The sequence below is a fragment of the Ips typographus genome, linkage group LG3, assembly GCF_016097725.1.
Source record: "Ips typographus isolate SLU linkage group LG3, UJ_Ityp_2.0, whole genome shotgun sequence".
NCBI classification, from domain to species: domain Eukaryota; kingdom Metazoa; phylum Arthropoda; class Insecta; order Coleoptera; family Curculionidae; genus Ips; species Ips typographus.
The window spans coordinates 1,505,295-1,526,693 of NC_138424.1; the positions used below are offsets into that span (position 1 = coordinate 1,505,295).

The window sequence follows — 21,399 nt, forward strand, 5'->3', positions numbered from 1 at the left end:
GAAAAATGATTTGTTAGAAAGTCCGATATCTAGAAAAACTTGTTCAGAGTCATCTGCTGAATTTTCAAAATGCACTTCATACTAAATAAAGTGGTAAATAATTTGAAAACCTCAAAAAAGCAGTACTATTTATTATAAGTTACGCTTTCCTGCTAATAGCGGCAACGTGGAATATTTCAACGGGTTAGCAACGTTGCAAGGTTGCCATTCACAAACTAAGCACTCCAGCAGAGACATTCTTTTTCTGTCGATTTGACCTTTAACATTATTTGATTCCATCTTTTTTCAAATTACACACGGCTTAAAATAGGATTGACTTTATCATTTTCCAATCTTCAAGAACTGAGTGCTACGAGACGACTTTTTTAACTTTTGTGTTGTAGTAGTGACAACGTTGCAAACCACTACGCAAAAGCACGGGAAAGCGTCAATCTGTTAAACGTACGTCAATTGTCAATTAGTTTTTTTTTGACACGAGGTGGACGCCGTCGCCATTTTATATTTTCTGATCTGTGAGAATACCAATTGATCTTGGTTATTTTATTCGAAAAACAGATTTTCTAGGTGATTCCTGGCAGTTTATGCCTTTAAATCTTAGGAAAGCGTATAGTGGTTGGATTTCAGTTGCTAACAACCTATAATTTGCAATTAACGGCCAATTATGAGACCAAGAGCTGGGACTGGTCGCAGGTAAATTTTGCTTTATTAAAGCACTTTTTATGTAGTTGCAGCATTATTTGTTGTTTTGTTCATTAAATTAAGTGTAAATTAATGTTTATGTTTATAGTCTTTGTTTATTAGTATTTATAGTATATGTAACAAATTCAAATGCACTAGCACTAGTCCCTAGTTGTGTAATTACCATTCAGTGATAAATAGTATTTGAGGCTTAAATTGCAAGCTTCAGCTTTACTGAAGTTGAATTTGGCAATTTAGTTAAATAATCTGAAGATGTTTTGTTCTAACCTCCAAACTCTCAAGCAATGTAAAAATGCCTTGTAATGTATTTGGAGAACTCATTATTGTTTATCATTTTGCTATTCCACTCTACACAATACAAGTTATTGACAACTAATTTAATTCAGTCAAGAAAATCAAGTAAAACACAAGTTGTCTGAAATCAGGGACAGAAGAAGATCACGCAGTAGAGATAGAGGTGGTCGCGATCGCGGTTATGGCGGTGGTGGAGGCGGCGGAGGAGGTGGTGGTGGCGGCCGCCGTGGTCAAGCTGGAAGTTCTCTCAGGAAGCCCAGATGGGACCTCAGCCGTCTTGAACCTTTCAAAAAGGAGTTTTATGTGCCCCATCCCTCTGTTACACAGAGACCTTACTATGAAGTGGAGGAGTGGAGGACTAGTAAAGAGATTACTTTGAAAGGGAAGACAATCCCTGATCCTGTTTTTACCTTTGAAGAAGCAGGGTAATGTTGTTATTTAAAGTAATTTACCAATCAAATCAATTAAGTTTGTTATTGTTTTATTAGATTTCCTGATCATGTAATTGAAGAACTGCTTAATATGGGTTTCAAAGCACCTACACCAATTCAGGCTCAAGGCTGGCCTATAGCTTTGTCTGGTAAAGATATGGTAGGAATCGCGTCCACAGGATCAGGAAAGACGTTGAGCTACCTGCTGCCTGGAATTGTACACATTATCAATCAGAGTAAGCTGGGTAGAGGTGATGGACCAATCGCCTTGATTCTAGCTCCAACTAGAGAACTAGCACAGCAAATTCAGCAGGTAAGTTTGCCAAAAAGTTATATTGAAACAATTCACCAATTTAATTTTGAGTTTGTAAGTTAACTTATGAAGATTTACCTAAAATGGTAATTTTTATACTTAAAGTGTTAAAATTGAAGTTGGAAGATTGAGAATGTACTTTTTAGTCAGTTTTTAAGGTTCACCAATTGTATTTGGAGCTAGTAAGGCAACTTACTAGGTAAAATCAATGTAAAAATATGAAAATTTACCTGAAATGGATAATTTGCATACTCAAAGTGTTAAAATTGAAGTTGGAAACCTGAAAATTGACTTATTAGTCAGTTTTCAAGGTTCAACAAATGATTTTGGAGGTTGTAAGTCAACTTACTAGTTGAAATCATAAAATTAAAACTAAAATATGAAATATTACCTAAAATACACAATTTTTATACTCAAAGTGTTAAAATTGAAGTTGGAAGATTGAAAATGTACTTTTTAGTCAGTTTTTAAGGTTTACCAATTGTATTTGGAGCTAGTAAGGCAACTTACTAGGTAAAATCATAAAATCAACGTAAAAGTATGAAAATTTACCTAAAGTAGACAATTGGCATACTCAAAGTGTTTAAATTGAAGTTGGAAACCTGAAAATTGACTTATTAGTCAGTTTTCAAGGTTCCACCAATGATTTTGGAGGTTGTAAGTCAACTTGCTAGTTGAAATCATGAAATTAAAACTAAAATATGAAATATTACCTAAAATACACAATTTTTATACTCAAAGTGTTAAAATTGATGTTGAAAACCTGAAAATTTACTTATTAGTCAGTTTTCAAGGTTCAACAAATGATTTTGGCGGTTGTAAGTCAACTTACTAGTTGAAATCATGAAATTAAAACTAAAATATGAAATATTACCTAAAATACACAATTTTTATACTCAAAGTGTTAAAATTGAAGTTGGAAACCTGAAAATTTACTTATTAGTCAGTTTTCAAGATTCAACAAACGAATTTGGAGCTTGTAAGTCAACTTAAATTGCCTTATTTTTGTACTAGGATTTGACTGTTTTTCTTTTTGTTTTTTGAACGCTCTGTATATGTTCAATAATGTTGCCGTTTGCACGACGTAACAGAGAAGTTCAACACAAACATTTTGAGCTTTTTCCAAATGTTGGAACCCCAAAGATACAGGGTTTCCAAAAGTTTTATGCAATTTCTAAAAAAAAGTCGAATATTTCGGAAACGGTTAGAGTTAAAGAAATTTTGGACTAAAAATATTCAAAATAACTTTCTGGACCCAATAAGTATACATCCACTTAGAACTGGGTAAATGCGGTCACATCTGGCAGACAATTAATTTCAAATTTAGCAGTTTTCTTTTTGGTTTTTTAACGTTTTGATATGTTTGATTGTGTTGCGGTTAGCACAAAGTGATTGAGCAGTTCAAAACAAGCATTTTGAGCTTTTTACAATCGCTAAAAACCCAAAAATGGCGGTGATACAAATTTTGCAACAATGTTTTTCCAAGTTGCAATGATTGTTTCTTTAGGTGGCTAGTGAACTTGGAAAAAGTTCTCGCATTAGGAACACGTGCATCTTTGGTGGGGCTCCCAAAGGTCCCCAAGCCTTAGATCTGGCCGACGGGGTGGAAATCGTAATAGCCACCCCAGGACGGTTGATTGACTTCCTGGAAAGTAACCGGACAAACCTGAGGAGGTGCACTTACTTAGTATTGGACGAGGCGGACAGGATGCTCGACATGGGTTTTGAACCCCAAATCAGAAAAATCATTGAACAAATTCGTCCGGATCGGTAAACACTAACCAATAGATGGCGTGGGGGTGTTAAAAATAACTAACTTTATTAGGCAAACTCTAATGTGGTCGGCGACATGGCCTAAAGAAGTGCAACAGTTAGCTTCCGAGTTTCTCAAGGACTACGTGCAGATAAACGTAGGGTCGTTGCAGTTATCGGCCAATCACAACATTTTACAGATTATTGACGTTTGTATGGAGTACGAGAAAGAGAACAAATTGAGCACGTTGTTGCGTGAAATAATGTCGGAGAAAGAGAACAAAACTATCATTTTCATGGAAACAAAACGGAAAGTGGACGATATTACGCGGAAAATGAAAAGGGACGGGTGAGTTCGGTGTGGTTGTAAGGAGTTTACAGATTTATTGTGACAAATTCCGTCTCAGGTGGCCGGCCGTATGCATCCACGGGGATAAAACTCAGCAGGAACGTGATTGGGTTTTGCAAGGTGATTTTCCTATATATTTTTTTTATAATACATAGTTGCCAAATTGTGTTTTTTATAGACTTTAGAAGCGGGAAGGCTCCAATTCTGGTTGCAACCGACGTGGCCGCTAGGGGTTTGGGTAAGTCTTCATTCGGTTTGCCCTAGTAATTTTTATTTTTATTTATACGTTTCATGGGTAATCTTATTGTTATTGTTTTGCTTTATTTGTTTTTGGTTTTATGATTTATTATTTCAGTTTTGAGTTCTGAAAGGGGTAACAGTAAGATTACTGCAGTTTTAGGTTTTGTTTACGTAAGTTCTGGTAAAATAAGTGATGATTTAGATATTTAAGTTGTCTCTCCTTATTTAACTTTCTTTGAGATAGAGAAAATAAATTAACTGTCTTACAAGAGTTACAGGCAAAATTGTTGCCCCTAATATTCTCCAAAACCTAAAAAAATATATTTCCACCCTGTATTTCAAAAAGAAAGCATATTTTGCTGGCTTATGTTTCTGTGATAAAGTGGTCTTAAAATATCAGAGTTTAAAAAACTAATTCAATTCTAGTCCGTTCAGTGACTTCTGACTGTTGCGTCACAATCACCAGCAAAAAACGTATGTCGCTGATTAAATGTGATATGAATTGATTGTCAAAATGATTAAAGTTTTAGGTTATAACTTAATGGGCTACAATAAGTTATACAGGTGTGGTAAATCCAAAACCGATCATAGGAAAACCGCGTAACGGACAGAGAAACGTACATTATTGCATGCGCGGGACTAAGACAAAAAACGAAAAAAATATCAAGTAGGCCATATTTTCGGCGCGCTATTGCCAAACGCCAAGTATCACTCAAATACCGTCGACAAAATAACTTGGCGTTTGGCAACAGCGCGCCGAAAATATGGCCTACTTGATATTTTTTTCGTTTTCTGTCTTAGTCCCGCGCATGCAATAATGTACGTTTCTCCGTCCGTTACGCGGTTTTCCTATGGTCGGTTTTGGATTTACCACACCTGTATAGCATATGACCAACCAATCAAAGTTTATTACCAACAATTGAATAATTCTTAGAAGGCGTAGAACGCAGAGGTTTCTGGTAATTTTTAGGAGGTTTATGGCGGGTTGCACTGATGCATTAGAAGAGCCTCTAGGGGTCCACCCTAAGCTAAATTATGCTTTGACTGTCACAGGTCATGTGGAAAAACGTTAAACTTGTAGAGGTCTCTGGCGATTTTTAGTAGGTTGTCAGTAGCATTTTAGAGGCCTTAGCACTTTCTTAATGGATCTAGAAGCTTTTGCCAATTTAAAACAATTCGTGGAAAGTTTAAGATACTTGTAAAAGCCTCGGGCACTTTTTAAAAGCTTCTCAATATTATTTAGAGGTTAATGGAACTTTTAAAGTGGTGCTAGATGCCGCTGGGAAAGTTTAAGACAGTTGTAGAGGGTTCTGGAACTTATCAGACAGTTCTTAGTAGCATTTAGAGGACTGACAATTTAAAATAACTTTGGGAAGGTTTAAGACACTTGTAGAAGCTTCTGGTATTTTTTTCGAGGTTGTCAGTAGCATTTAGAGGTCTCTGGTACTTTCAAAATGACTTTAAAGGTTTCTGGTAAATTAAATCAATTTTTGGAAAGTTTTAACACATAATAAAATGAAATAAGGGATATATGACACAACAGTCAGAAGAGACCATGAATAATTTAGGATAGTATAGATAATAAACTTTTTCAGCAATGTAGTAGGACAGTTGAATAAGCAAATTTGGAAACATTGCATTTTACCATAACTTACGTAAACTATTAGAAGTGACATTACAATATTTTAAGTGCATCCTCTGTTCCCAACTTGACATAACCGAGTTGTTATTAAATATTCTACCGAAAACAGCAGAAGCCATAAAACCGCGACGGTTTACGCTGAACGCAATCACGCAAAAAAAAAACGTAGCAAAAACGTCCTCTTTTTTCAGAGGCGCACACACACTCACAGTATAAGCTTGCGCATAAATAATGCTCAAGCGCGCGCACGTGTGGCCTCTCCCTCGTTCCGACGTCATCACGTTTGATGTCGTCGCCTCTGACGTCGTGCTTGTGTGCGTGGTCGAGACCACCCTCAAGACACTCAAGGTGTGGCCAATAATTGGCGTCGCCCACCCCGTAACGCGCCCCTCAGCCCTCACGTCTTTGGTCGTACGTCGTCTGTCCCACTCTAAAAGTCCACGCTGACTTTTGCGCATGTGGAGTCGGACACGTGACAGGGACCACAGACTGGAGCTGGAGGCGGGCGGCAGCGCCACCTTTGGCGGTGTCGCGACGTACTAAACACTGGGTCAACCATTTAGGTAGGATATTGTGTTTTTGCCTATATTTATAGTTTTTTTTTCCGGTTGTATAGTTTCAGCCTTACCCCATTAGGTTTTAGCTGTTGTCATTGACAAGAAGACAATAGTTCAGAACTACTGGTTGGGTATAATCAACAAGATTGTTTCCTTGTTGTTCCAAATTGTAGGTAGAAACGAGCATTTTGATGATTGACCAACCTGTCAGGGCCAATACACTGGGGTCCTGAAACAGTCTAATGTATTGAACTGGTTGCATTCTAAACTGTCACTTCAAACAGTGAAGTATACTCTGATTATTATAACTTTAATTGCACGTCATCAAGGTGAAAATGGGCGGCGTTGTCAATGTTATGAAAATGTGAAATTTAATTTCAAAATCGTGTTTGTTTATATTTTGAATTGCATTTGCAGGAATGTCTGAGTGGCTTTTACTGTTTTAATTAAACTGACATTAAATGTGTTTTACTCTGCATTTGTGTATAAATTTTGAGTAATAATGGAGACATGTTTTTCAATTCAATGTTAATACTTAGCTTTAGTACCGTAAACACATTTTTAGATCATACTATAGATGTAAGCTTTACACCAAAATAGAATAAAGTGGTTTACGTAACAGACGTGGCGTGTTGGAATGTGATTTGTCCACAAGTAAACTGTCTAATGACCACAGGAACGTAAAATACGATTACAAGTCACGACAAATTTCGAAAACGCTGATATTTACGTCAAACTTTGACACGTCGAGACGTATAACGATCGGTGATCAGAATTGCCAACATATTTTAAGGCGCGTAATGTAAATTTCTGTATCTATTGGCATTTCAAGTTAAGATCGCAGCGCCATTTGAATTAAAATCGGGGAGTTTTAAGACCACAAGTTATAGTTTCCATGAGGAATGACCGTATCTTTACTCGGATTGTGCCTTTAATCGATTTTTTTTACTTGTGTGTGTAAAGTATTTTTGGGGAAAAGCACTGAGAGGCTTGCCTGGGGATGACTTAGAGTCCCGGGCAGAAAGCAAACCTCTGGCAAATTGCCCCATAAAGGGAGCAGAAGCCAATCCCCCCCTTGTTAGTTGGGGGGGTTCATGAAGGAAGGAACTAAAATCGGACAACCCGTTCCTAACCTAACCTAACCTAAACATTATAAATAATATGTCACTGTCACTTTATATTCAGGTGTGGTAAATCCAAAACCGACTATAGAAAAACCGTGTAACTGACAGAGAAACGTAGATAATTACATGCGTGGGACAAAGACAGGAAACAAAAAAAATACCAAGTAGGCCATATTTTCAGTACGCTGTTGCCAAAATCCAATACCGTCGACAAAATTTATTGGATTTTGGCAACAGCGTACTGAAAATATGGCCTACTTGGTATTTTTTTTCGTTTTCTGTCTTTGTCCCACGCATGCAATTATCTACGTTTCTCTGTCAGTTACACGGTTTTCCTATGGTCGGTTTTGGATTTACCACACCTGTTTATGAAACCAGTGCTAAATTCTTAACCAAACTCAACGCAAACAAACGGAGAAATGACAGCTGGATTGCCCGAAACTTTCTTAGAAAACTGATCACTAGAGAGAGTATCTTTTATCTTGAAACGCCAATACAATGTTATTGTCCATCAGTAAGTTCGGTTGGCAATAGAATCACCTCTGTTATGACGTGCAACTAAATTTATAATAATCAGGGTATAGTAATTAATAATAGTTGAATACTGAGGGTTTTTCTTGTAACAACAAACGTTGCTACTGAGCGAATGAACTTAGTATGCCAAAAATCGGTATATTAAAGTTGTTTTTGTGCGCAAAATGTGTATTAAGGGTGGGTAAGTCAATCTTGAGTATAAAGAGTTGTAAATTAAGGTTGAAAAATATTAATTTTTTTTACCTCTTTATGTTTTAATTTGTTATGTTGCTGAAATGTTCATTTTAACGTGAATTTATCAATGATTGTAGTTTTAGGTGTTTAATAATTTTTCTAAAATCACACCTACTTTTTTGATTCACAACACAATATACTTTATGAAATTGCTTGTAAAAATCAGGGTATTTAATACATCCCATGTAGAATATAACTAACAGGACATTTTCCCGCATTTCCAGACGTGGAGGACGTGAAATTCGTCATAAATTACGATTACCCGTCCAACTCCGAAGACTACGTACATCGTATCGGACGTACGGGGCGATCACAGCGCACCGGCACTGCGTACACGTTCTTCACGCCGCAGAATTCGAACAAAGCCGCCGATCTGGTGTCGGTTTTAAAAGAGGCCAAACAGGTTATTAATCCCAAATTGCAAGACATGGCGGATCATTGTGGATCGGGCGGAGGCAGAGGTACTAAATACCAGGGGTTAAAAAATACCATTTTACCATATATTGTTCGCATAGGTGGTCGATGGAGACGAGGTCCAATGGGAGGAGGAAGCAGCAGCGGAGGTAGTGGTGGCAGAGACCGAGGCGAAATAAGCAGCAGCAGGGGGGACCGAAATGGACGTGGAGCACCTGAACGTCCAAGATCGCCCTCCAGATCCCCGTTCTCACGGAGAAGCCACCGAGACAGAAACAAGAGCCGTAGCAGGAGCAGAAGCCGTTCCCCTGAAAGACGTAAAAGACGTTCGTACTCAGACAGCAGTAGTTCTAGCAGCAGGTAAATAATTACACTTTTAAACATTTGAATCAAACTGTTGAGACTAAAAAAGACACAAAATCAAATAGGTCAAGATCACGTGACCGTGGAGGAAAAGATCGTTCTTCCCCCAAGTACAGCTCGAGTAAATCGTCGGCGCCGCCGCAACAAGAAGACGCCCAGCCCGAAATGACGCAAGAACAAATGCAACAGCAAGTGTTAGAACAGATTGCAGCCTTCAAAAGCCGCATGCAAACTGCTTTGAGTCGAACCAAGCCCCAAGCGGCACCTGCTGCAGCCCGGCCTCCTTTACAAAATCAACCGCCGCCACAACAAAGATCTCAGCACAACGACACTCAAGGACACCCGCCTGCGCAAAACAACCGCAGTTCTACATATCAACAAGTAAGTGTATTAGTACTTTTTTTTTAAAGTATCTTAACCATGTTTTGGACAAAACAGAACAATCAATTACCGGCAAATAATCATCACATGCGACAGCAATCGATGCAACAAACGTCTCCAACTAAGTTGTCTCAGGCTCCACCACCACCACCTGGTACCGCGCAGACTCAACCAAATATGATGAATCAAATGGGTTATCAACCCCACTATCCACCTCCAGGCACTCAAGGATACGGCGTAAGTTAATTCAACTAACCAAAGCAAACTTTTTGATTATTTGAAACTGCAAACAGGCTTACCAAATGCCTCAAGGATTTATGTTTGGAGCACCGCCCCCGCCGCCTCCTCCAACGACGCAAGAGAATTCATCAGCTTCAATGTACAACGCGATGTACTACAACGCTTACGCGCCACCACCACCCCCTCCGCAGTAGCTTGGAAACCTAACAAATTGTTAGTGTAACACTAGATTAAGATCAATTTTTAAATTATCTTTATAATGCGCATAGGCTGGTTTTAGTACTCGATTTATTTTGTACATAGTTAGAGGTAAGTTGTGACGTTCTTTTATTGAGTTGCGTTGATCTGGGCAATCCCCTCGCTTAAGTCATCCATAAAAGCATTAAAAGTGGTGTAATAGATAGTACATACAATAAACACGTTCCATTTATCTGTTTGTTTTATTACACTTGAATCAGAGACAAGATCCTTGTCTGTTGACATTGAGCAGAATCTGTAATTATAAATATTAGGCAACATTGCATTCTCGACTGACAAGTGAAAGTGGTTGTCTTAATTATTTGACAGAACGCAGTTGTGGTTTTAGGTTAGTTTTGTGTTTACAAATTTTTACAGTATTTTAATGCAATTTTTAATTATTTTGTTTTTAGAAATGTAAAACAGGAGTGTTCTTTTTAATTTTAATTCTTATAGGAGAATGATTTGGGAAATTGGTAAGTTATTTAGTTCAAGTGCAGTTTCTGTTATCAGCAGAAACAACCATCGTCTGTCTCTCTCTGCCGTATGACATCCGGCTTGCGCTATTGCCACGTCTCTAACAATTTTTCAACAACTTGCAGTTGTGCTGGTATGTGTGGCAGCATTGTGGGGCCTCACCAACCCTCTAATCAAAAGAAACTCCACCTCCATAAAGAAAATCAAGGCAGACACTGCACTAAAACAGTTTTTCTTTGAACTTAAGTACCTACTAACAAATTTTGGAGTAGGAAAGTTACGGATATAAAATTAACAATGTTCTCACAATCTTGCTTTTTTAGTATATCATTCCAATGGTAATAAACCAGCTGGGTTCTGTCCTGTATTTTGTGGCTTTGCAACATGTTGATCTCACTTTGTCAGTACCACTGGCAAACTCATTGACTTTTGTGTTCACGGCCATTGGCGGATCGTATTTAGAAGAAAAATTGCCAAGCAAAAGTGAGTTTAGTGCAGGTGTTGTGAGTAATTTGCTGTAGTTAGTCCCATCTGTTTCAGAAGTGTTAACCGGTAGCGCCTTAATATTGTTGGGGACTTTTTTCTGTTGTTATGACAAACAAATAAATAACAGTAATTAATACTGTTGTAGGTATAAATCAAACATGACCAATTAGTGTTTAATGCGTTTTATTTACGAATTTCCTTATGTACTGTAACAATAATAATTTCTCAATAAATACAACAAGAGTACGAAACCTACTGAAAGTAAAAGAAAAATCTCGATCATTAGGCTAATAATTGAAGTCCACGTATCCACACAATTGCTAATAAACGAGAATAAAGAAACCCCCCTTTTTTCGTAACAAACAAAAATAAATTGATATTCTCTCATATTTTCTATTTCAACCACGCGTATTTTCAAAGTACCAGAAGTAGCAAAAAAAAAATGAATGAAAAAGGAAACTGAAAATATTATTTCTAATAGCGGTAAAAAATATACTAACGCCCGAGCCCCGCCGGGTCCCGTCCGATTTATTTCATATATAAAATAAAAAATATTTATCACTTAAGGTACACGTACGTAATCTAGGATTAATACTGACACGAGGAAGTGTAATAAACACTAATTACGCGACAAAGGGGGGAAGTAACGCGGCCCCCTTTTTGCGCTGGACGTTCCCCCTTAAAATTTAAAATTCAAAATCGATCACAGTTTTACTGGTACGAACCGATCGAAAAATTTCTTCCATTTTATTTATTTTAATATGTTTCCTTATCCATACTCGATCAGTCGGTTTGCTGCATGTCCAGACTCCCGTGTCAGCGACGTGTGAATCCGTATTTGTTTCGTCAGATCATGGTTTTACTGGAAATTTTTAAATAATATAAGAAACCAATTGGATTAAATTAGGAAAAAAACTAAAATACACATAACTAAACAAAAATATGAGAGTAAACTAAAATCAAGTTTTCATCATCTTGGATATTAAAAATGTTCTGGTTCTAGAGGGAGATTTGGGAAACAGTAAGGGTTGACTCAACATATTTTCTGATTACCCCAAAAAAAAATATAAGTAGATGTAGACATTTAAAACAGTTTAGTTATTGCGTGCATATACCCATGGATAAGTGCTCAAATTTGAAATTAAAAGTCAAAATTACCTGGTTAGAAGAAAGTTCTTTCCCAGACAGCAAATTTGAGCAATTATCGGTTTCAAACTTCCCACAAGTATTATTACTAACGAGTCACTGTGGACGATAAAAAAAACAGTCAACAAAAAGAAAATAAAACTCTCTTCCAAACCAAATAAAAATGACCCAATGCAAATTGAAATGATCAGTTATTAACGTACTTTCGTGATGACACAGCAAGAGTTGAGTTAATTTTGAATGAACGTACGAAAATAACTGAACGAAAACGGGTATCACACTAACAACAAAAAATCCACCCCGACTCAGTTCTGATTTTCCTTCTATTTTAATAAATCACCTGGCCGACGCAGGCCGGAGGATCAGCGGTCGCGATACCGTCCTCGGACAACTTTTTAGCAGCAATCGAATCGTCTACGGAAACTTTTTCCTCGACGATTAAGTCTTCAGTCGTTTTCGGGGTGTTAATCGTATTTACGCTGTCGCCACCCTGCAATGTGATCTTCTCGCACTTTATGGCCACGGCCTCTTCCGAGGTAAGAGGGACGTGCACTTCCGTCTCCAATTTATCTTTATTGTTTAGGCAAAATACGTCAAATACCCGAGCAACACACCAAGATTACGCAGTTTTAACCTAAAAACACTCACCTTGTTGCTGGTTTGGTTGATTGGATTGTTGATCGCTCGTCCTGCGTTGTTGCTGGTGGTTTCGGTTGAAGTTTCCTCGGTAACCGCCACGATAACCTCCGCGATATCCACCGCGTCCCCGGTAACTAAATAACCAAAAGTGAAAAACGGAAAAAATATGCAAAGAGTGGTAATACGTACTTTCCTCTTCTGGTTGCCGCCACACCGAAAGTTTCGGAATTCAATTTTCTCTCCTGACGCCAGTCTGTCCTCTGCATTTTACCCTTTGCCCTTTCGACGGCTTCGCAGGAGATTTTATCGAAGAAGGATTTGGTCTTGTCATAGAACACCTGAAAAAGACAATATTATGTTAAATAACAAAAGGTTCACCTCAACAGAGAGTAAAGCCCGCATTACACCGGGCATTTGATTCAAATCAGTTTGAGGAACTTATTCATAAAGCGAATTTTACGTCAAATTATTTGGAAATAGGACGTGTTCTATTTTCATCAATTATTTGACATCAAATCTCCTGGTTTTCGTGTTGCCAACGTTTAAAAACAGTGCGGTAATAGTATATCAGCTACTTGTTTTATTTTGTAATAATGGTCTGACCCACCATCTCCTTTAAACATAAAGGTCACAGAAAAATATCACTTAAAACTTAGAATACCAAGTCCAAGTATTATGCATACACTTTTAAATTAGGTTGTTTATATTAAGTTGACTATAGTTGGCAAAACTGTTGTAAATTGACAGCTTTTATATAAAAGTTTGATTAGGTGTAAAATGAAACGGTTAACCATCCAAGAAATTTGACACATTTATTTGATGTAGAATTTGATAAACTTCTTTGAACACAAATTTTTGGTGTAAAGCCCGCATAATAAATAGTAATATTACTCACAGCAGAATTATAGAATAAAATAGAATAAACGATTCCAACTCAAGAGCAAGAATTGAAGGTTCTAAAACTAGACGCATGCATATTGATTGATTTAGTTAGAGCTCAATGGCCCATTCCTAACTTCAGTTATGCTTGTCTTACATTAGCAAGTTATGAAGAATACGTTATTGTGGTTGAAGAAGGAAATCAGATAATTTAAATGACTGGGCAATCTCAATTGCAAGATTTCTAGACACACAAAAATTAGAAAAAAACTAAATGAATTTCGTTTTCAATAAACCGAACTAAAAGTTTTCATTTTTGGTCGCAATATGCCCAAGAAAATCCAAATACCCATCATCGGAAAAATCAATTAAAAACCCAGCCAATTCCACCCTCTTCCATTTTCGTTTCTAACTTCACTATCATCGTTTAACTAATAAATAAGTTCAAAATACGTTCCAACCAATTTATCAGTTTTCAAAAGTGATTTAATATGATCTTTTAAAGGTGTCATTTATGGTTATTCTTGTCATATTATTTATAAATAAATTAAAGCAAACTGGTTGTCCTAAAGAGCTCTCAACATGTTTAAGAACAGTTTAGGATAAGCTGTATTTTGACAGCAACATTGTACAACTCATCTGTCAAAGTCAAAATACTATGTATTGTAGAATACTTGAAAAACCTTAAAACAAGTTTCTCTGGCAACTTACCTCATGATCCTCTTCCTGTTCAGTCTCCCCAGCTCCAGTCTCATTCCCCGAATCATCCTTCTTGTCTCCTTCGACGGGACCACCGACAGCACCGTTTACTTCCGGTTTCGAGGTGCCCGAAGCCTCATCCAGCTTCACCTTGGCCAACTTATTCCTCAACTCCTCGAATTCGGTATTAGCCTGCTCGAAATCGTACTCGCTGTCGAACTTTAAAGTTTTTTTGTTGTTGCCCGATTGGTTCGGGGTGCCGCTCGCACCCGGTCTGAACGGGCCGGATTTCTGGGGACGACCCCGGTTGTTTTGGCCCACTTTCGGCGCTCCCCGCAGGTTCGGCCAACCGCCCCGGTTGTACTGATTGTAGCCGCCTTGATTCTGATGGTATCCGCCTTGATTCTGATGGTATCCACCTTGGTTCTGGTGGTAACCGCCACCTTGATTCTGATTGTAGCCTTGGTTGGGACGGCCTCGTGTTTGCGGTCGTCCTTGATGCTACAAAACACAACTTTAGGAATTTCAAAGTGGGGTTTGCGGGCGAAATTGTTTTACCTGATTGTCACCGCCCGCTCGGTTTTGGGAATCCCGTCTTTCTCTAGATCTGGGCCGGAACTGTTGCTGTTGCTGACCTCTCGGTGGTTGGATTGGTTTCATATGTCTTCTGTTACCGTCCTACATAAACCAGTATTTAGAACAATCATCTCATCACAATTATTAAAAAAACTTACCCTTTGCTGGGCAGTACCAGCCTGAGTCCCTTGATCGACTGATATCGATTTGCGGGAACCCAGCGATGCGGGAGTGGTGCTACGGCTAGCCGCTCCACCAATAAACTCTAAAACAGAATCTAATCTGAGACCTCTAGAATTCTTCTAAATATTATCCAGCCCTCAAGTTATGACTTCACTGCTTAAATAATGAAGTAGAAGAACATAAATTAAAGGATGAATACATACTTTGATGATTTTTTAAGCAAAGCAAACCTTAATTTAAAGCACATGCAGAATTTTTCAATTTCAGATGGAGTATGAAGGCAGTAGAAACAAAATTACATTGAAAATGTTTAATTAGTGGAAATCAAACAAAAGGCTAACCTAATTTGGGAACTACTCCTTCTAATAGAGCTGGAGTTCAATAATTTCATGTGAATATAGAAATCAACAAACTTTGAAATTTTCAACTCTAAATAGACAGTTGAAGTGTAAATTGTAAATGATCGAAAAAGCAATATTATAGTTCTCTTACTGATAATAAAGCAACTATTACCAAACTCATAATAATGTCACAAAATGATGCAACAGGACATTTTTCTGCACTTTTTAAAATACTAATACATACCAGCAACCATGATATCATATACATAGTGTGATCAATAAAATGCAACAAGCTAAGCAACCATTCAGCACACCAATCAAATTAATATACAGCAAGCATAAGCAGCAGCAAACAAAATAGTGGTAAAATTGTTACCGGAATGGTCGTTGGGCCTTAGCGGTTCCCCAACAGGGGGCGGAGGAGAAATAATCGGAGGCGGCGCCCCAAGTAGGACCTCCTTAGGACCTCCCGGAGCTGAAATTATCAACTCACTTGGCTTGGAGCTGCCCGCGGCGGCCGAATTGGCCCTGTTGATGGCGGCCGGCAGTCCTGGCGCTCCGGCCGTCAAGCCGCCCATCGGCATCGTCCAGGACGCGTACGGCCCGATTTGCCCCAGAATCGGGTGCTGTTGGAACGGTTGCGAGCCCAAGGAGGGCGGGACCGAGAGCTGCATAATGGCCGGATCATTGAGAGGCTGAGGATGGGTCACGTTGTTCACAATGCGTATGTCTTTGATGTCCGAGCCCCGGAAAAGGATGTAGTCGTAGACTTGATTTTGGGCTGGGACGGGAAACTGGGTGTCTCTGTCCTCAGTACCAAAAGAGCGCACTAGAAAAGATGATACTTATAAAATTTACATTTTTAACCTATTTTAGTATAAATGTTATGATGATGGCTGTAATGTATTGAAATGCTGCACAGTTTGCTGTTTTTTGTGTTTTTTTAAATAGAGCAAAGCAACTTGAAGTACAAAAGTGATAGGAATCTATGCAGCACAGAATGTTACTCAACCAACATAACATGTAAATTGGGCTTTAGTAGCTCATTTTTCTACTTCTTTAGTAAATCACTTTTCCAATAATTATTAGAAAATTGGTAAAATTTCTCATCAAAAAAATAATAACAAATACAGAGGCAACATAAACTAACTTCTTAGAAGTTCCAGTGCACTAGAACCAAAAGTACAAACTGTTGAATAGAATTGGGCCATCTGCATGGATCAAATAAATATTGCTGTGTACTGATTTGCAGTACTAAGTATATACAAATTATTGTACAAACGATCCAAACCCATATTCAAAACAGTTCAGAATCAGTAACCCAAAGAAAGGTAATAGCCACATTCGTTTTCAAGCTCCATAGAGCGAGCAGAGCGTTTTGACGTCACGATGACGCAATTTGGCAAAACTATTATTTAACCAACTGTCAAATTACGTCATTTTGACGTCAAAAATGCTCTGCTCGCTCCATGGAGCGTGCAAACGAATGCGGCCACTAAAACTTATGGGATCACCAAATCCAGTCCTAACCTAACTTATTCAGGAGGACAAGCTAATATGGCTGAGCAAATCCTATACCAGCTTAAGAGCATTTTTTCAATTCTTTTACACATAACTCTGCGAGTCTCAGGAATTTAAGTGACAGTAAAAATGTGGATTGATAAAATTTCATGCTGCTAAGTATTTACAAATTAATGAAATAAAAAGTGGGGCTTGTTACAAATTTTAAATTTGTTGCATTAGCAAAAAAATTAGGTCTTGCTTTAAAAAAAAGTATTGCATATTGCAAAATGAGTGGGAGAATTGTTAAGTGTACATTATAAACTGATCTTATTTGGCATAATAGTAATATAAAACGGACAGATTAAAACGTGCTAACAATGCAATATAAATTCTTTAGGATCTTTATCTGGACTGTACAAAAAGCTTAGGACGCCATTTTTAGCATTTTTTTTTTGTAAGGCCTCAAGAATCTGCTGATAAGCCCCTTGGATTTTAAAGCTAACTTATCGATTTTTTCTACGTAAAATTCTGCATAGAAACTGTATGTAACGTAAATATAAATTTTAAACTTTGCACAACCAATTAAAAAGTCAATAAAGAAAAATCTGACAACAATCAAAAAGAATACAGACTCACAACAGAAAAACTCTACTTCTATGAAACTGGTGACGAAATAACCGTCGCAACTCCCAAGATCAGTTAAAAGGGGCCCATAGAGCCCAATAACACAAAAATTAACAAATTAAATGGTAACTTACCGGATGCCAAAGCGATCGTACACTCTTGGGGATCAACTGTAAATAGGCGACCTTCGTAGCGAATATCAGCCTTCGAGATTAGGCTTATTTTGGAGCCCAATTCCGGCATTCCCGTCGTCATTCTGGATGGGAAATTTCGTATTCTCAATGTCTGGATGATCGGCGATTCCTCTTCGGATGCCCTTTACCAATTCAGGAACCGTCGGGGAAGCGAAATCGGGAATACCTTTTTCGGCAAATGGCGGTGGCAGTTTAACAGCTGACAGCCTGAAAGTGAAGTATGGCGTAAAGTGGGGGGGGGGAATTGATTGACAGTTGCGGCGGCGTTGTCGGTTATGATTACAGTGATGCCGTTCCATACAGTAAGAAACAACTGAAACAAGGACTGCAGGAATAGGATAGGAAGCCAGTAAAATGAAACATAAGAATAACTCTTATGAATTACACTTATATTACATTGAACTAAACAAACCAAACATGCAATGGATAGATGATTGCTATATAAAAAAGAATCGGGCACCGTTGTAAAAACGAATCAGTTTGTAAAGAAGTGTAAAATGCAATAAAAAGATAAATTTTGAGAAAAATACGGTTTTCAGCCCACTTTCTGTCTCACTCCTCATTGCTCTTCCCCGTTTCAACCGAGATGTTTTCAGGGGTTAAGAGAGCCGTTGAGCAATTACACGCAAATGTAACGGATGCATTACTATAGAAATATAATTATTTGTCCTAATTTCCTCTTGTTTCTTAATTTATACACTTAATTGTTGAATTATTTTAGTTGCGCCCTCTTAACCGCCGCATAACCTTTGTCATTCCAAAAATCAACAAACCTAATCGTATATCACGTTAAAAACTACAAAACTAAGAAGATATCCAACACGTTTTCCTTCCCCGGCTCGTACAAAATATACAAGTCTTAATAAGTCTTTGCGATCAGGAAAAGAACAACACTACCGTAAAAAAATTCTATAGATGCGTGATTCTTAAAAATGTGATTATGTCATTTATTATCGTTGAGGTTGGGCGGCTTGGGGCTGTTGGGTTTGCAGCGGGGGCCCCGTCGACTGTAGAGTAGAGGCGCCCTGGGACGGCGACCCCGCCGACAACTTGGAGAATGCTATTAAAGTGTCGGGGAAATTTGGCGGCGTTGCTGGCGTATTGCACGGTGTCATTACCTGAAAAAACCCAAGAAAATGTTAAGTGGATATTTACGGAACTGATGTGACATACTGACCTGACCAAAGTGAGCATTTGATCCATGTGGACAACTGGGCAAGGCTGCATCTTGAAAAAATATACTCAGAGCAGTCTGAAACCAACAATTTCAGTTTAAAACCATGATTTTTGATGTTTTATCAACAAAAAAGGAAAATTTGCCCTCATATAGAAATTACATATCATATCTAGTGTTTAATGGTGTTTTCTATTGCCAAACTGAGTGTGAAACTAGTGTATTAGTAACCGTTTCTACTAAATGTCATTGAAACACTAGTTTTGAACTAAACACTGAAGAGTTCAATAGTGAGTGGAGATGGATTTAAGTTAAGGGTGGTTCCGACTGTGACAATAAAAAATGAAAAAAATCACTATCTGAACTACACTGATTCTAGAAAACTATTTACTTAGACAGTCACATGATAACTGTCAAAATAATCATCATGAACTGAAAAACATGTCTAGTTTCATGTATTGCAAGAAAACTCTTCAAAGCTGTGATTCAAATTGTTTCTGAATTTTTTTTGACAGTTTTGACGTTAATGACAGTTGTCACATGATGCTAAAATCTGATTTACTTAGTCAATCACCTGACAACTGTGAAAAAATTTCAAAAACCAGGGTGAGAAACTAGAAAAAAGGACCTACAACTACAACAACACTTCATATCTGTGTTATTTGTGAAGCTAAAAATGTTCTAAAAAATGGAAATTTTAGGAAATTTTTTTCTCTTACAAAAGGGAAATAATCCATTTTTTCGAATCTTGCTTAAGAAAAGAATTATGAGCCAAAACAGTGGTGAGGCATTAGAAAACTTGACCTAACCACTCAACCAACACAAATCAGTTCATATCTCCGTTTTTTATGAGCCTTCAAAAGTACAGAGTAAATTCGAGGTCAGGATGACGTATTTTTACAGTTGAGCAAAATATTTAGCCTATTTTGGCAGATGTGTTAAACTGCAGTAACATCTTGTTTTGTCAGAATAAGTTAAAATGAGATAGACACACTCTAGTAAACACTTACGTCAAAATAACTGTTTTGTTAAATCACGTCATTCTGCACCTCCCTGTATAGTAGAAAGCCTAAAATGTCACTTTTAATGGCGGCGTTAGCGGTTTTCGTTTTATACACAAACGTATGCATTTGCAGTAAGAAATACGTATTTTTTTTATTATTTCATGTAGTTGATTGCAATTTGTGAGTGAAAAATCAAAGAAAGGTTCATTCCTGATCCAGATATGTATAGATAGAGCTTTTTATACACAATCAAGTCCAGCCTAAACAAATTGGTTAAAACATTTGTCCTGGAAAGTACAACACATAGCAAACTAGTTTCAACATTGTTCAGTGTAAGAAAATCTGTAAATCCTTGAAACTAGGTAAGCAAAATTGGTAAATGCTTCTTCAAAAAACTCAATTTTCACAATACAAACAAACACAAGCTGTCACCACTATTTCCGCCATATTGGAATTTTTGACAAGCACCTTCTAGGCTTTCTAGTATAGTAGGCGGTGCATTCTGACATTAAATTCGTTCTGCAGGCTCCACCAACTGGCAATCAGGCTCTGTAAACTCCATGAACTTGAAAACAAACAATAAAGCCCTAAAAATTACATACTTTAACAACTATTCTCACTGATAAGTTTTATAAAGTGTAAATAAAATTAATCATGTGTAAATCATATTGGGACAGGTTTATTAAGACAAAGTTATGAGATAAAGAATACTACACTATTACATTCTTGGATACAAGTTGTTTACAACTCCTTTGTAAGAAATGAAAATTGTACATTATTCAGAGTAGGAACTATGATTTATTGAATTTCCTAGTAAATGTTATTCAACTGAAAAACCTCATCTAAAAATAGAGCAACAAAACGTCGTGATTGATTATCTGCTGGCGTAAAGTGTGAATGACTTGTATAAAGTGTGGAATTTTTTCAAACACACATAACACGTGTACGAATTGAAAATTTGGGGCTACTATATTCATATTTACATAATACCAACCAAAACAAATAATATAAAACGCGGCAACAATGCCAAAAAACAATGGCCGTAACGAGGGGAGAGAGGGGGTTTCAAGAATGACGGCCGTGGCCGCCATATTCATCACGTTTGTTTACAACAACAGACGGTTCGCCTAATTACCTCAAATTGCCAATGTGCCGACTGCAAAATCTGTTTGGCTTGCTCCCGGGCACATCCCGCCGCTAATACAAACTGATTGATCATCACCTGCTCCCTTAACGGGGTCGAATCCATGGTTTTTTCCCTTTGTATAATATTCACAACAATAATAAAAACTATACGAGGGCACCTCTTCGTAAGCACTGTTTTGAAATGTACTACAATTACAATTCGCTTTACGTCAACGAGTCTGCTGTCAAGATCGACCCGCTAATATTCGCCGTCTCTTTTCAGATCACACCGGTACCGCTAACGTTAGACAAGGACGGTTGATGCGGGGCACGTCGATGAAATGCAGCGTAACGGTAAGGAAGTGAATGGAGTGGGGTGAGGATATGTCAACAAACATAAATAGATTAGGCTAATATAAAACGGCGAAATAAAAATAAATAGCGAGATAGTCGGGTTTTTGTAATTCCGCATTAAAATTTTTGTCTGGGTGATGTAATAGGAAAAATCTGCGTAAAACAATCGCATAGGTATGTGAAAATTAAAG

General features: G+C 37.7%; 4 protein-coding genes across 12 annotated transcripts; 2 read left to right on the plus strand and 2 right to left on the minus strand.

The window, feature by feature from the left end:
• Positions 1 to 465: 465 nt before the first annotated feature.
• LOC145726464 (uncharacterized) lies at positions 466 to 9,997 on the plus strand. 4 transcript variants are annotated; one of them, XM_081975557.1, is made up of 13 exons: positions 471 to 512; positions 565 to 690; positions 1,086 to 1,418; positions 1,482 to 1,737; positions 3,245 to 3,507; positions 3,563 to 3,838; positions 3,897 to 3,958; positions 4,017 to 4,076; positions 8,394 to 8,630; positions 8,685 to 8,943; positions 9,012 to 9,327; positions 9,385 to 9,564; positions 9,621 to 9,997. In XM_081975557.1, the coding sequence occupies exons 2-13, from the start codon at positions 662 to 664 to the stop codon at positions 9,759 to 9,761; spliced, it is 2,412 nt and encodes an 803-aa protein (XP_081831683.1). In that variant the 5' UTR covers positions 471 to 512; positions 565 to 661; the 3' UTR covers positions 9,762 to 9,997. The 4 variants fall into 4 exon arrangements, with proteins under 4 accessions (XP_081831682.1, XP_081831684.1, XP_081831683.1 ...); XM_081975559.1 differs by having other exon boundaries at positions 472 to 512; positions 1,125 to 1,418; XM_081975556.1 differs by having other exon boundaries at positions 466 to 690.
• A 64-nt stretch (positions 9,998 to 10,061) lies between these two features.
• LOC145726499 (transmembrane protein 234 homolog) lies at positions 10,062 to 10,936 on the plus strand. Of its 3 annotated transcripts, XM_081975627.1 has the most exons (5): positions 10,062 to 10,153; positions 10,218 to 10,280; positions 10,407 to 10,549; positions 10,605 to 10,764; positions 10,822 to 10,936. In XM_081975627.1, the coding sequence occupies exons 2-5, from the start codon at positions 10,265 to 10,267 to the stop codon at positions 10,899 to 10,901; spliced, it is 399 nt and encodes a 132-aa protein (XP_081831753.1). In that variant the 5' UTR covers positions 10,062 to 10,153; positions 10,218 to 10,264; the 3' UTR covers positions 10,902 to 10,936. The 3 variants fall into 3 exon arrangements, with proteins under 3 accessions (XP_081831753.1, XP_081831755.1, XP_081831754.1); XM_081975629.1 differs by having other exon boundaries at positions 10,138 to 10,280; positions 10,605 to 10,768; positions 10,825 to 10,936; XM_081975628.1 differs by having other exon boundaries at positions 10,138 to 10,280; positions 10,825 to 10,936.
• Positions 10,934 to 17,770, minus strand: tral (LSM14 family protein trailer hitch). Of its 4 annotated transcripts, none has more exons than XM_081975566.1 (9): positions 17,492 to 17,769; positions 15,607 to 16,059; positions 14,865 to 14,971; positions 14,689 to 14,808; positions 14,143 to 14,631; positions 12,742 to 12,890; positions 12,562 to 12,686; positions 12,254 to 12,483; positions 10,934 to 11,629 (listed from the first exon to the last, which is right to left on the minus strand). In XM_081975566.1, exons 1-9 carry the CDS (start codon positions 17,610 to 17,612, stop codon positions 11,627 to 11,629), a joined length of 1,797 nt encoding a protein of 598 aa, XP_081831692.1. In that variant the 5' UTR covers positions 17,613 to 17,769; the 3' UTR covers positions 10,934 to 11,626. The 4 variants fall into 4 exon arrangements, with proteins under 4 accessions (XP_081831692.1, XP_081831694.1, XP_081831693.1 ...); XM_081975568.1 differs by having other exon boundaries at positions 15,724 to 16,059; positions 17,492 to 17,768; XM_081975567.1 differs by having other exon boundaries at positions 14,865 to 14,983; positions 15,724 to 16,059; positions 17,492 to 17,768.
• Positions 17,771 to 17,919: 149 nt separating this feature from the next.
• On the minus strand, positions 17,920 to 21,067 carry LOC145726502 (UBA-like domain-containing protein 2-A). Its single transcript, XM_081975631.1, has 3 exons — positions 20,865 to 21,067; positions 18,729 to 18,803; positions 17,920 to 18,669 (listed from the first exon to the last, which is right to left on the minus strand). Exons 1-3 carry the CDS (start codon positions 20,976 to 20,978, stop codon positions 18,502 to 18,504), a joined length of 357 nt encoding a protein of 118 aa, XP_081831757.1. The 5' UTR covers positions 20,979 to 21,067; the 3' UTR covers positions 17,920 to 18,501.
• Positions 21,068 to 21,399: the final 332 nt, after the last annotated feature.

Coding starts and splice junctions, on each gene's coding strand:
- LOC145726464 (XM_081975556.1), top strand. CDS start 662: ATGAGACCAAGAGCTGGGACTGGTCGCAG. Junction 3,839..3,896: donor CGGAAAATGAAAAGGGACGG/GTGAGTTCGGTG, acceptor ATTCCGTCTCAG/GTGGCCGGCCGTATGCATCC. Junction 4,077..8,393: donor CGTGGCCGCTAGGGGTTTGG/GTAAGTCTTCAT, acceptor CCGCATTTCCAG/ACGTGGAGGACGTGAAATTC.
- LOC145726499 (XM_081975627.1), top strand. Junction 10,550..10,604: donor ACCTACTAACAAATTTTGGA/GTAGGAAAGTTA, acceptor TTGCTTTTTTAG/TATATCATTCCAATGGTAAT. Junction 10,765..10,821: donor AGAAAAATTGCCAAGCAAAA/GTGAGTTTAGTG, acceptor CATCTGTTTCAG/AAGTGTTAACCGGTAGCGCC.
- tral (XM_081975566.1), bottom strand. CDS start 17,612: ATGACGACGGGAATGCCGGAATTGGGCTCCAAAATAAGCCTAATCTCG. Junction 14,972..15,606: donor AAGGCCCAACGACCATTCCG/GTAACAATTTTA, acceptor ATTCTGTTTTAG/AGTTTATTGGTGGAGCGGCT. Junction 14,632..14,688: donor GAGCGGGCGGTGACAATCAG/GTAAAACAATTT, acceptor TGTGTTTTGTAG/CATCAAGGACGACCGCAAAC.
- LOC145726502 (XM_081975631.1), bottom strand. CDS start 20,978: ATGGATTCGACCCCGTTAAGGGAGCAGGTGATGATCAATCAGTTTGTA. Junction 18,804..20,864: donor CGGCACATTGGCAATTTGAG/GTAATTAGGCGA, acceptor TGTTGGTTTCAG/ACTGCTCTGAGTATATTTTT. Junction 18,670..18,728: donor CAAATGCTCACTTTGGTCAG/GTCAGTATGTCA, acceptor GGGTTTTTTCAG/GTAATGACACCGTGCAATAC.